The following is a 12,266-nucleotide window of genomic DNA, read 5'->3' on the forward strand; positions in this document are numbered from 1 at the left end:
GCTCTGATGTCTCTCTTCTCTGATAACATTTACATTTTCCCCAGGAAGGTAAAGGTCACTGTCTGTAGAATACCAGCATTGGGCTTATAATGTGACTGTGTCCAAGTAGGACAGCGCCATTTCTGGTTTAAAACATCAAGCAGATGTTGGTATGAAGGTCAATCCTGGGGAAATGTAAAGATTTTTGATAATGATAGACTAAGCTTCCTCAATTCAAAGACCAGAAGTTGTCCAGCACCCAGAAGGAAGCTCCCTGCTTCCATCCCAGGCTCCTAGGGCAGAGAAGCTCAGCCGGTCCCAGAATTCAGAAGGAAGCTCCCCTGCTGCCATCCCAAGCTCCTAGGGCAGAGAAGGTGAGCCGTGTGGGCGCCAGAAGCAACCCCCGCCCCCCCCTGCCATGGAAATGAGAAGACACATAAACAAGCCTTAAAAACAGACTTCTGGATCACCTACAGCAACCCCAAAGGGAAACGAGATGGAACAATCTGATACTCAACCACGTGGACTCTCTGAACTGGCAACAAAAGAGGATCTGGGAAAAATGAAATCAGAAATAATTACTCAGATAACAGCAAAGATTTTGCTCATGGTGTAAGACATGATTAATAAATCTAGAGAGAACACAGATAAAAAAATAGAGGATCTGAGGAACATGATGGAATCCTAACATAGGAAACAAATGGAATCCATAAAACAGATACAGATTTCCAAGAGATTAAAAACTCCATCGAAAGTCTGAGCAGCAGAATGAACCAATGTGAGGATAGAATTTCACATATAGAAGATAAGATTGCAATTAGTGAGGAGGCAAAGAAAAATTGCTTCAAAATTGTAAGGGAACATGAGAAATCAATCCAGCAGCTGCTAGACGATGCAAAGAAGAATAACATAAGACTGATTGGAGTCAATGAAGAAAGAGGAGAGAGTGCAGATGACATAAAAAAACTCTTCACAGAAGTGATGGCAGAAAACTTCCCAAGCAGGGGAAAAGAACTTGACATACAGATAAGTGAGGCATATAGGACTCCAGCTAGCCTTAATCAAAAAAAAATATACACATAGGCATATAATAGTTAGGATTCCAGAAATCCAACAGAAGAACAAAATTCTACAAGCAATGAGAGAAAAGAAACAAATCACATACAAAGGAAAGCCCATCAGAATCACAGTAGACTTCTCAATGCAAACCCTCAAGGCAAGAAGAGCTTGGAGTGATGGATTTCAAGCCCTAAAGGAAAACAGCCTCCAACCCAGATTGATGTACCCTGCAAAACTATCTTTCAAAATTGATGGAGAAATAAGATACTTTCATGATAAAGAGCACCTCAGGAACTTCATGAATACCAAACTGGCACTCCAAAAAATTTTAGACAATACCCTAGGAAAAGACAATGAGGATCACAACCCCAGGAAACCCAGCAGAATGAATCCATTGGGCGTGACAAATAAAATGCAAAGGGGGAGGAGAATTCAACATAAAGAAAACGTCATGACAAGGCTTTTAAAACTTTTACCTTCATCTCCCTAATGAGGGTATAATTCAATCTTATTATTGTACTGATTAGTATTTTTTTGATTCTAGAGTTGCACACCTTTCCTTGTGCTATACTGGCTATTTATCATCTTCTTATGTCTACATTTTAATTGGGTTGTCTATTAATGAGCTCTAAGAATTCTTTATATATTCTGCTCATAGGTTATATGCATTGTAAATATGGTCTGTTTAAGGACTACTTTTCATTTTAATGATGTCATTTAAAGTTCTAAATTTTGATGGAATCCCATTTATCAATTTTTTTCTTTTATACATCATGTTTTTTTGTATCCTAGGTAGTTCTTGCCTACCTTGAATTCATAAATATTTTCTCTTATAATTTCTTCTTAAAGTTTTATACTTTTAGGCTTTCACATTTAGGTTCATAGATCCCTTCAAGTTATTTTCATGTATGGACAAAAAGGGTTGAGGTTAATTTTTTATATACGGATACCAGGTATTCTGGTGCTGTTTGCTGCAAACACTATCTCTTCCTCGGCTCTTGAATTGAGCTTATATTCTATAAAATGCTAATGTTAAATAATCTTTCAAAACTCAGTGGACCATATATGTGTGGTTCTATTTCTAGATTCTCTGTTTTATTCCAATGATCTATGTGTCTTTCCTTACAACAACACTGCCTTGATTACTGTAGCTTTAGAAGAAGTCTTAAAATTAGGTACTAAACGTCTTCCAACACTGTTTTTGTTTTTGTTTTTAACTTTTCTAGGTCCTTTGTACTCCTACATAACTTTTAAATTTCAATATCCAATTCTTCATTTATAGCAAGTATACACAGACCTGAATTTTTATATATACCTTGTGTTTTCTAATCCTGCTAAATTCAAGTACAAGTTCTAGGGGCTCCTAGAGATTTCTTAGTATTTTCTCCATAGATGATCATTTCATCTACATATAAAGATTTTGCTTCTGCTGTGCCAATCCTATCCTAGTTGTGTCATTTTATTGCCAGAGTATTTTGGTGGGGACTAGGTTTGAAAGTTTAATGGACAGGTGAAGAGTAAGCATATCTGCCCTTGTTCCCCACCTTAAGGAGAAAGCACTGTATCTTCTCCATTCATATAGGGCATTCTCAGTGGAACTATGGAGTACATGTCTTTAATCTGTTGTCAAATTTATTTCAAAACAGATTTTTGTAATATGCTTTCCATATCCTTTGAAATTCTGTAAAATCTGTGGTAATGTCTCCTAGATCTTAATATTGTAATTTAAAAAATGTATAACTGATATTGTGTAACAGGAAGAAAAGGTCTAAAAGAGCAGGGGAATTGTGAGGGGTAGGGGAAGGGAAAATGGAAACAAGGTCTTTGCAAATAGGGAAGGGTGGAGGGGGTGAGGGAGGGCAAGAGAAGGGGAAAAAACAGAACCAAGAGACTCATGTAATAGTACAAGATCCCAATGATGAATGTAACTGTATTTTATAACTAAAATGTACCAATAAATTTAATGGGGGGGGAAAAAGAAACAAAGAGCAAAAGTTGTCTCAAGAAATCCACAGCTGTGGCATTGTTTCTGGTCTCTTGATGTTCTTTTAGCTCTTGGGTTCATGGACCTTATGTAGACAAAGTACCTGTATACGCATATGTTTCAGCTGCTACAGTGATGATAGATGACATCTTTTTGGAACCAATAGTGCATTTACTTATTCTACACTCATTCATTCATTTTGTATCTTATTTTAATTTTCAACATTTTAATTTCACACTTACAGACAAGTTGCAAATATACTACAAAATATTTCCATATGCCTCAGATTCCCTAAATGTTAACATCACCACTCTTGTTTTATCTATGTGTGTATATAGACAATCCCATTATCTTTCTGAAACACTTGAGAATAAGTGGCCAGTGTGGTCCCTTATCATACTTAAATACTTTAGCATTTTTGCTACAAAGAAGCATATTCTTTTACATAACACAATATAAGAATAAATCTCAGAAAGATAGCATAGTACAATATTCCTTTATAGACATTATGCAAATTTTGCCAAATGTTTCATTAATTCTGTTTATTTATTTATTTTCTGGAGATCAAATCCAGGGCCTCTTGCATGCTAGGCAAGCACTCTACCACTGAACTACGTCCCCAGCCCTTCCTTGTAATTTTTCAAAGACATGTTTTATATACAGGGAAATCCAGTTTTTCATGTGTATAGCTCTGTGAGTTCCATAAATCCATAAGAAGCCTCTAATGATCTAGGCTGAGCATGGTTTCCTGACCCTCCCCAGGCAGTTGGGCAGCTGTAAGGAGCTGCGCCCAGTATTCATCACTGCAGGTTTTAGTCTGTTTCCTCCTACAACTGTGTCCTAAAGGGGACAGAGTGTTTACTACCCTTCTCCCAGCTTGTTGTGCCTTTCCCTGGGTGGTCTGGTCTGAACATTTGTGTCCCCTAAAACTCCATATGTTGAAATCCTAACTTTCAAGATGATGTTAGTAGAAAGTAGGGCCTTTGATAGGTGATCAAGATAGCAAAACCTTAGTGAATACAGTTAGTTTCCTAGAAGAGGCCCCAGAGACCTGGCTTACCCCTCACCCATGTGAGGACACCACCAACCAGGAAATGGCTCACTATACCCTGAATCCTCCATTGCTTGATCTTGGGCTTCCCAGCTCCAGAGCTGTAAGAAAAACTGTAGACTGTTGCTGTTTATCAGCTACTTATTCCATAGTACAGCAGCACAAACAGACTAAGGCACTGGAGACTACTATTTCCTTCCTCATGCCTACAGAACAGGAGATTTCTCCAGATTCCCACCTGCCCCCAGTCTTTCTCTGAAGCAATGGCAAGGTCTCTAGAAGAGAGAAGAGAATTCTCCTTGTATGTCCAGGGTAATTTCTTTTCATATCACCTGATCCTTGGCCTTTTAGTGTTTGGGAAAAGTTTTAGCTGAATTTTTCTCATCAGGTTGTATAACATCTGGTGTCTCTACCAGGTAAATGGGTGCTCAGCTGCTCTCTCTCTCTGGAAGGTCCTATGTTTCTTTAGATGCTGGGGTGTCCAGTGGCCCTGCAATTGTGCACATCTCTATGGGAGACACAAGTTGTGACTTCACACATAAGTAAGCATTTTGTTGTTGTTTTAAAAATGAGAACATTTATTTTATAGTTTTCTACACTCTGAGCAGAAGCCAAGTATCTGTTTTACATTTTTAAAAATCATCTCTAGGGCCAGGGATTTAGCTCAGTGTTTCCACTGCCTGCCTCGCAAGTGCAAGGTCCTGAGTTTAATCCCTGGTACAAAAAAAAAAAAATCATCTCTTATGTGTTTGATTTTTTTCCTTAGTGTATCTTATGAAGAAAATATTTAGAAAGAAAAACTATTATTTCTTGATATATCATTAATGTAAAAGAAAATAGCTTGTTAAAATATTCAAGTAGTTTCTCAAAGAATAAGCAAGCAATCATCTGAAAATGATCACATTTTTATTAGAACAGATTTAAGAGTAGGACACAGTGATATAGTAATTAAAAAGCAAGGTTTAAAATTTGGATTCAATTATATCTTCCAATAGACAGGTCCTTTCCTTTAGTTACTTATGACCCATACTGAAATCACTATTTACCATTTTCTTGAGTTTTATAAAGAAGGAAATCTGATTGGATGGTATTCATCTCTGCAAAGCTAATGCATGGGTTTGCTTGCTAAAGATTTTTAGCTAGATAGTCTTTTCTGAAAGTGATAGGAATTTCAAGTATTTTGAAGGGAAATTAGTAACTGAAAAGGAAAAAATACCTTACCTATATGACACCCAGCTGCCTGAAATATCTACTGTTAATAATTATATAGAAAAAATTTATAGTGCAAAGTAACACAAAATAAATTCCTGAACCAATCCCAACATGGTAATTAGTTAGTTCCCCTCAGAGTTTTCCCTTAGGACAAGGTGAGGCAGCCACATTTGCTTTTAACACTGTTAGGAAATTGTGTAACTTCTTAAAGGTGGCTAGTTAGTCATAAACCTTTATTAAACAAATTTTGTATTAGCTGCTCTAGAGATCTAAAAAGTTGTAAAAGAAATAATTATTCTGAATAACTGTTATAAAAGTGTGGAATTCCTCCTGGACCTCTTTTGTCTAAATATACACTTCCTAGTGATAATTTACCATTATAATGCAGTCATTTGGTGTTTCTCTGTTTGCCCTTTGGGGTTGGGACAAAGCTAACCATTGGCTGTGTCCTACTTTTCCATGAATTTTAAGTTTCCCTTATACCTGGCTGGGAACCCTCCTGTACCCACCAGCTCATGTATCAGTGGTCTGAGATATCTCCATGACAGCTACCTTTCTCCCACATACTTCACTGAATGAAGACATCCTCATTGACAAGAAATCTGAGGAAACAAACTTATAAAACTGTCCTTTACTGAGACATCTTTCTTAAAAGTATACCTTTCTTCTAATATGTGTGTTTAAAAAAAATAGAACAGAGGACAGTAGTACCTCAGACAGGTATTTTCCCAGAGCCTTCATGCCACCCTGAGGCATGGCAGCTACCTGGTCTGTTCCCAAATAGACCCTTCTGACCTGCAGTAGGAGAGGGGGCAGATGTTGTTTTCCCAGGGCACATTTTCCAGGGAGTACAATGAGATTTCTCTGTTATCTATACATTCTTACATGTATCACTCAGTGTTCACTAGAGGAATAGATTTAATATATTATATATGTATATGTATATGTATAGATTTTCAAGGTAGGCTTACAATGGCCACCTGCAGAGTCAGGTGTGGAAGAACACAAAAGGGCCATCTGTGCATTGGAGAGCTGAAGGATCCAGTCAAAAGTCAAAGGCCTGGAGCTCACTGTAGAGTCCTGTAAGAATCTGTATCGGGAAACTGAAGAGTCTGCACTGGAAGCCTGGAGATGGATGTCCAAAGGTGATGGTGAAGAGTGATGCTCCTCTGAAGAAACAAAAGCGAGACTTCCTTCTTTCCCTTTTTACTCCATCCAGGCTACAAGCCTATTGGTTGGTGCCACCCACACCCAGAATGGGTCTTCCCTTTTCAGTAAGTCCATTATCTACACCCAGAACTGTGCTAAGCCAATCAGCTGGACATTTCTTATTCAAGTTGACCCCACAGTTTATCGCACTGCCTATCAACTGTGTAACACCTGTGTTAGTAGTGTCATCTTTGGAAAGAGAACAGATTTCTCTCCTGTACTTTTTTCTGCTTGAGTCTTCAGTTTGGAATCTAATTGCTTCAATGTTCAAGGCGTATTTAATAGATACCAATCCCTTTCCAAATAATATCTCCAGATTTCCTGGTAGAAAAAACTTATTCTCTCTTAAGCTGTAAGCTGAGTCAAGATCAACAATCTTACCTGTCCTCATTAACCAGCTAAGCAAGTGAGAGAGGAAGCACTCCTCCTCAGGGTTGAGTCTCCCTATGTGGGCCCAGAAATTGTTCAATGCTACATGAACATTCCCAGGCGACCTACTATGTTAGAGCATTGGGCTTGGCTCAGGGAGCACCAACGTGGAAATACATACAGGGAATAAGTTCTCTACAGTCTGGCCATTGTGAGGAACTTTTTAAAAGTCCTTTTGTGTTAAGTTTAGAAGGTAAGAGTATAACCCCGTACTTGTGATTCATTTAAAACCACAACATGTCAGAGGATAGAAAGAACCTCAGAGTTCAGTTACACTAATCTGTGAGAGGTTAGGACTCTTGATGGGGCATTTCAGTTCAATTTCAGAGAATATTTGCTTGTATTAATTTTATTTTGTACTCTTCCACATATTTGTTGTGATGTAAGGGTTTTCTCCTATATGTAATTGTATATAAAATTACATTCATTAAAGCATTATTTTTGATATAGAAATATTGGAAATAACTAAAGTGCCCATCAATAGGGTCATGGATAAATTGTAATCTGGTTCTCTGATGAAATACCATTCAGGATATAGAATTAACAAAATAAAGCCATACACAGATATACAAATAAATTTCAAATAATGTTGAGATTTAAAAAGCAAATTTGATGCATAAATATATAATTTAATTAAGTTTTATTTTATTTTTAAAATTTTTATGTTTGTTAGTACATCTTAGCTGTACATAATGATTACGTTCATCATGGGGAGCAGGTACATGTACATAACACATCTTAATTCTTTTTACGTCCCCTTATCCTTCCTTCCATTACCCTTCCTCCATCTCTTGGTTCCCTTCCCATTTGCAAAATATCTATGTTCCTGTTGTATTCACATGTAATTAAAGTATAAAAGTGTGGCTATCAATGATAAATATAAATTTCAGACAGAGATTTCTTCTTTCAGGGAAATGGGATTGGAGATGAATACTTAGGGGATTTCAACTGTATCTGTACTATTTTGTTTTTTGATATGGTGTCAGATAGATTTTTATCTTATTCTGTGTACTTTGGGGGTGTGAAATATGTTCTTGTGACAATTTTTAAAACGATGGACTCTAATTTTTTTTACAAAAACCTTGATATCCAATGAGCTAGATAAAGGAGGCTCAGGAATGATGAGATGCCAAATTGCAGTCATTTCCAAGCAAGCTCTGTGGCCCATCCCACCTTCAGAAGTAGTATCTCTCAAGTTTTACCATTCTTATGGGAAAATGGATATTTTACCTTTATCTCCACCATGATTCTCAATAAGTTGGTCTAAGATTGGGAATGGAAGTTGGAATTTTTGTCATACATAGTAATGATTCTGGTAGGGTTGGTCAGGATGGTTACCTTTGAGAACCATGATAGAAGACAAACAAATCAGTCCTCAGGAGACCATGGTCTTTTGGATCTTTGCTACAGACTCATCACTAATAATGACCCACAGTTAGGGATTCAATTTGCATCAGTACTAGGACTTTGTATATTTGCTAGTGATTATTTCTATTTCATGTGCTATATCATTAAGCTCTTTTGTTCTGTGTGATTTAGGCAAGGCAAAAGAGAATGTTAAGATGTGGTGGAGAAAGTTGAAAACAAGTCCTGCATGTTTTTATAAATTATTAGAAATGGAATTAAAGGTGAATTATATAAACAACTCCTTAGTATTAATGGGTGTAGGGGTGGTACTATGTTGTGTCTTTTCTCCACTACTAATTTGTACTTTAAACATATAAATAAATATTAAAAAATGCAAAGATGAAAATCTACCCTTAATACTGCAACTGAAATACCAGCTATTTTTTGTGAATTGCTTGATATGTTCATAGCTTGAAATGGGCTGAGGAAGGAATTTACACCATAGAATAGGCAAAGATTAAAACTCAGGGCCCTTACTTTTATCCCAGATTTAGCTCAATATTTACTAGGCAACAATTGAGCATATTTATCTATCTGTATCTGTATCTATTCTATTTCTATATTTAGATCTATATGTCTGTTTGTATCATTTTCTAAAATTTAGATGATGCTATAATGCAGCTTTCAAGCTCTGTATTTCTAACCTCCAAAATATTCTTAGTCCTCCTGGGAAATTAACAGAAATTACTCATTTTCTGTACATTCTGTGTAGGGAGAACAAGGACCTCAAGGTTTTCCAGGGCCAAAAGGCAACATGGGCCATGGACTCCCAGGCCAAAAGGTAAGTGTTTCAGGATTTCAGAGAAATGCCTGGGCTTGAGATCTTCAGATCTTAACCTTGGCTTTGAAAAAGATCTCATATGTGTCATGATTCTTACAACTCTTAGAAATCCATTTGGAATTGAATCTTCATACGTTGCCTTTTCTATCTGTAAACACACTCATTTTATAAAATTTCTTTTTAAAGACCAGCTAATAATGGAATAAATCCTTACAACATGCATGTAAGAAATATCATATAACTCAGGAATCTGATAAATTACTTGGTAGCTGAATTTCCCAAAGGCAGTGGGCTAATCAGATGATATCTCAAGATCTCTTTGCTTTGAGGTTTATGATTCATCATAAATTAGATTGTGGTACCCAAAAGAGTGCAAATAAACTGCCCCCCAAATTTTTTTCATTTCATGTATTTGTATCAATAAGAGCCCTAAGTCTTCAACAGATATGATGTGCAAGTAAACCAAATTATACAATGTTTTTACTTGGCTTATAGTCACATTTTAAACTTTTCTTTTTACCATATTATAAAGGGAGAGCATGGAGAACGAGGTGATGTGGGAAAGAAAGGTGAAAAGGGGGAAATTGGAGAGTCTGGATCCCCAGGAAAACAGGCAAGAAATGATTTTTCAAGTCTTACTACTATAATTTTTATACTCTAAATGATTCTAACCTACATTAACTTTTACTCTTCTTCCACTAAGTAGGGTTTACAAGGACCAAAAGGAGACCTGGGTCTTACAGTGAGTATCTATTTTAGGGGATAATTGAGGGGCTTGTGGTTACAAAATTACTACTTTCATGTCAGAGCTGTAAAATTATGAATCTTCAGATGTAGGATTCTAGTTGCTATTTAAATGATAGTTGGGCTGCCACCAACCCAACATTGACTTAGATGCATGAGATAATTGACTTTGAATGCAAGAGGAGGCATACCACCCAGCAGTCTTGCCCAGCCTCCTGGTACAGGTGTGTGATTGTTTCCCTCTTACCCCTGGTAGGGATCATATTGCTGTTACTGGCAACAAGGAAGTGAGATTTTTTAAAAGAAGCCAGATGGCCAAATAACATTTTATTTTATGTGATCATCTACTAGTTTCTTTTAGGAAGTGTTCTGAAGAGAACAGCAAAATCATCTACTAGTTTCTTTTAGGAAGTGTTCTGAAGAGAACAGCAAAATAAAATTGGGATTATATTTATATATTGGTTCACCTGTTCCACAAATATTTGTTAAGCACCCACAGCCTTTTTCCTGTTCTTTTCCATGCACCATTAAAAATAAAAGGCTGGCTCCTCAAATTCTCCTGGGTGGGAAGGTTCTAGAATTTCTATAGCAAATTCTAATTCTTCCCTTTTGATATGAAGGCACTAGATTTTTCTGGAATTAAGAACCTTTCCTTTTTCTTTTTCTTTCCTTTTTGATATTCCCTCAAGTCATAGTCTGGAGATGCTGATCCTTTCTAGGTACTGTGTCAGGAAAATCCCAGGATGAGGGGGTAGGAATTCAGGTGGTGACAAGCGCAGAGAACCAGACATGTGACAGAGAAGACTACTCGTGTGTTCTGCCTTTTCTCTTTGTTATTCCCACCAGCAGTCAGACCCCTAAAGATGCTTACTGTGGATAAAGCATATATATATATATATATATATAATAATGTTATATATAATATATAATAATATAATAAAATATATAATATATAATATATAGTCTATAAAATATATATGTTTTATATATATATATATATATATATATATATATATATATATAATGCTTTCTACTCTTCCAAAGAATAGAAAGGTAGAGTATGTAAATGAGCAGAGGAATAATCTTCATAGGTTTATACCAGCCCTACTGCCCCAACATGGGAAGCAGGTCAGGATCTGAGATAAACACTGGGGAAAGAGTGGAGAATAACAGATGCTGTTCCTGGGATCAAGGAGCTGTCAGCCTAATGGAGAGAAAAATGCAAGGGATCTTTACCTAACGTCATGATAGAAAAGATAGAAGAGGGAATCCAGAGGCAAAGTGATTTCTGACATGTTTGGGGCAAGAGAACGGGTTTTAAACTAAAAGGGAAAGACTTTAGAAATGGATTCATTTTGTTTACCTTGGTTTTCTAGATTCTAGAAAAAGGAACTAGCAGGATGGGAAAAGTAAAGGAAAAGAGAACTTGAATTCAGTTAAAATCTAGTAAGTAACACACATTGAAGTAGGCTCCTTGACACCAGTACCAAACTTGCTGAGTACTACAGGTGCTGAGGGGCCCATGCTGCAGAGGCCCTGTTCTTACCTCTAGTCCCTCTCCAGCTGGACTCTTTGCTCCAGTGAAGAGTTCTAGGGGGCAAAAGGATGTGACCACCCTACTCATAAATCTCTTCTATGAGAGATAGTCTGGGTACACTAGACCTCCAAATTCCCAGCCCAAAGGACCCCATGTCACAGCACTGGCCTATATTCATTGACCACTCAAGAAATGGACAAAGGGTGGAGTTTTCAGGAGACTTGGACAGTGTTGGAAGGGAGGACTGGCTTCACCACACAAATGCGAGGAGGCTAGGGTGCAAAAAGAATGGGGCAGGGGCTGGGGATTTAGCTCAGTGGTTCTGCCACCTGCCTCCCAAGTACAAGGTCCCGAGTTTGATCCCCAGTACCAAAAAAAATAAATAAATAAAAGAATGGGGCAGGCTGATGGGCATGACGATTCAGGTGGGGACCTCACAAATGAGGTTGCTTGGAAAGTTCTCTTGCTTAGAACCCACATTTCATCTGCACAATAGTGCCATGAGGTAAATAGTATTGTCTCTACTTCCAATGAAGACATGATACAGCAGACAGAAAAGTTGAGCAAAAAATCAACTAGCTGAGGAAATTCAGCCAGGCCCAATCATCTTCATGACCTGCCAACCTAACCCTCTTCCATTCCTTCCTGTCTCAGAGCAAAGCTCTACCATATTTTGCCTCCTCTTAGATTCTTTCTTGACTTTTATCATTTCTTTCAGTTACCCACCTTTCATTTCCAGTCTGGAGTGTTCCGTCAGGCCAGCCCTCCCCATTTGGCACTACTACCACTGCCTTCTAGTTTCTTTTTCTTCACTGGAACTATTCAGGAATCTCAAACCTTTCCATTGGTTACTGTGATAATTTCTCTTAAACAA

General features: G+C 37.3%; 1 protein-coding gene across 19 annotated transcripts in view; it reads left to right on the top strand.

The window, feature by feature from the left end:
- The window catches only part of Col28a1 (collagen type XXVIII alpha 1 chain), a 241,244-nt gene that overhangs the window by 175,802 nt on the left and 53,176 nt on the right, over positions 1-12,266 (top strand). For 18 of the 19 annotated variants that reach the window (XR_015448746.1, XM_021242833.2, XM_021242826.2 and 15 more), the window contains 3 exons: positions 9,043-9,111; positions 9,644-9,724; positions 9,818-9,853. Coding sequence is in view for 18 of the 19 variants with exons in the window: in XM_021242833.2 (XP_021098492.2) it covers positions 9,043-9,111; positions 9,644-9,724; positions 9,818-9,853 (186 nt within the window). In the remaining variant the exon portion in view is untranslated. The remainder of the gene's footprint in view (positions 1-9,042; positions 9,112-9,643; positions 9,725-9,817; positions 9,854-12,266) is intronic. The other variant, XM_087204676.1, reaches the window with a different exon arrangement.

Source organism: Heterocephalus glaber, unplaced genomic scaffold (assembly GCF_053883595.1).
Source record: "Heterocephalus glaber isolate CG9 unplaced genomic scaffold, H.glaber_assembly_v1.0 deba00000546, whole genome shotgun sequence".
NCBI classification, from domain to species: domain Eukaryota; kingdom Metazoa; phylum Chordata; class Mammalia; order Rodentia; family Bathyergidae; genus Heterocephalus; species Heterocephalus glaber.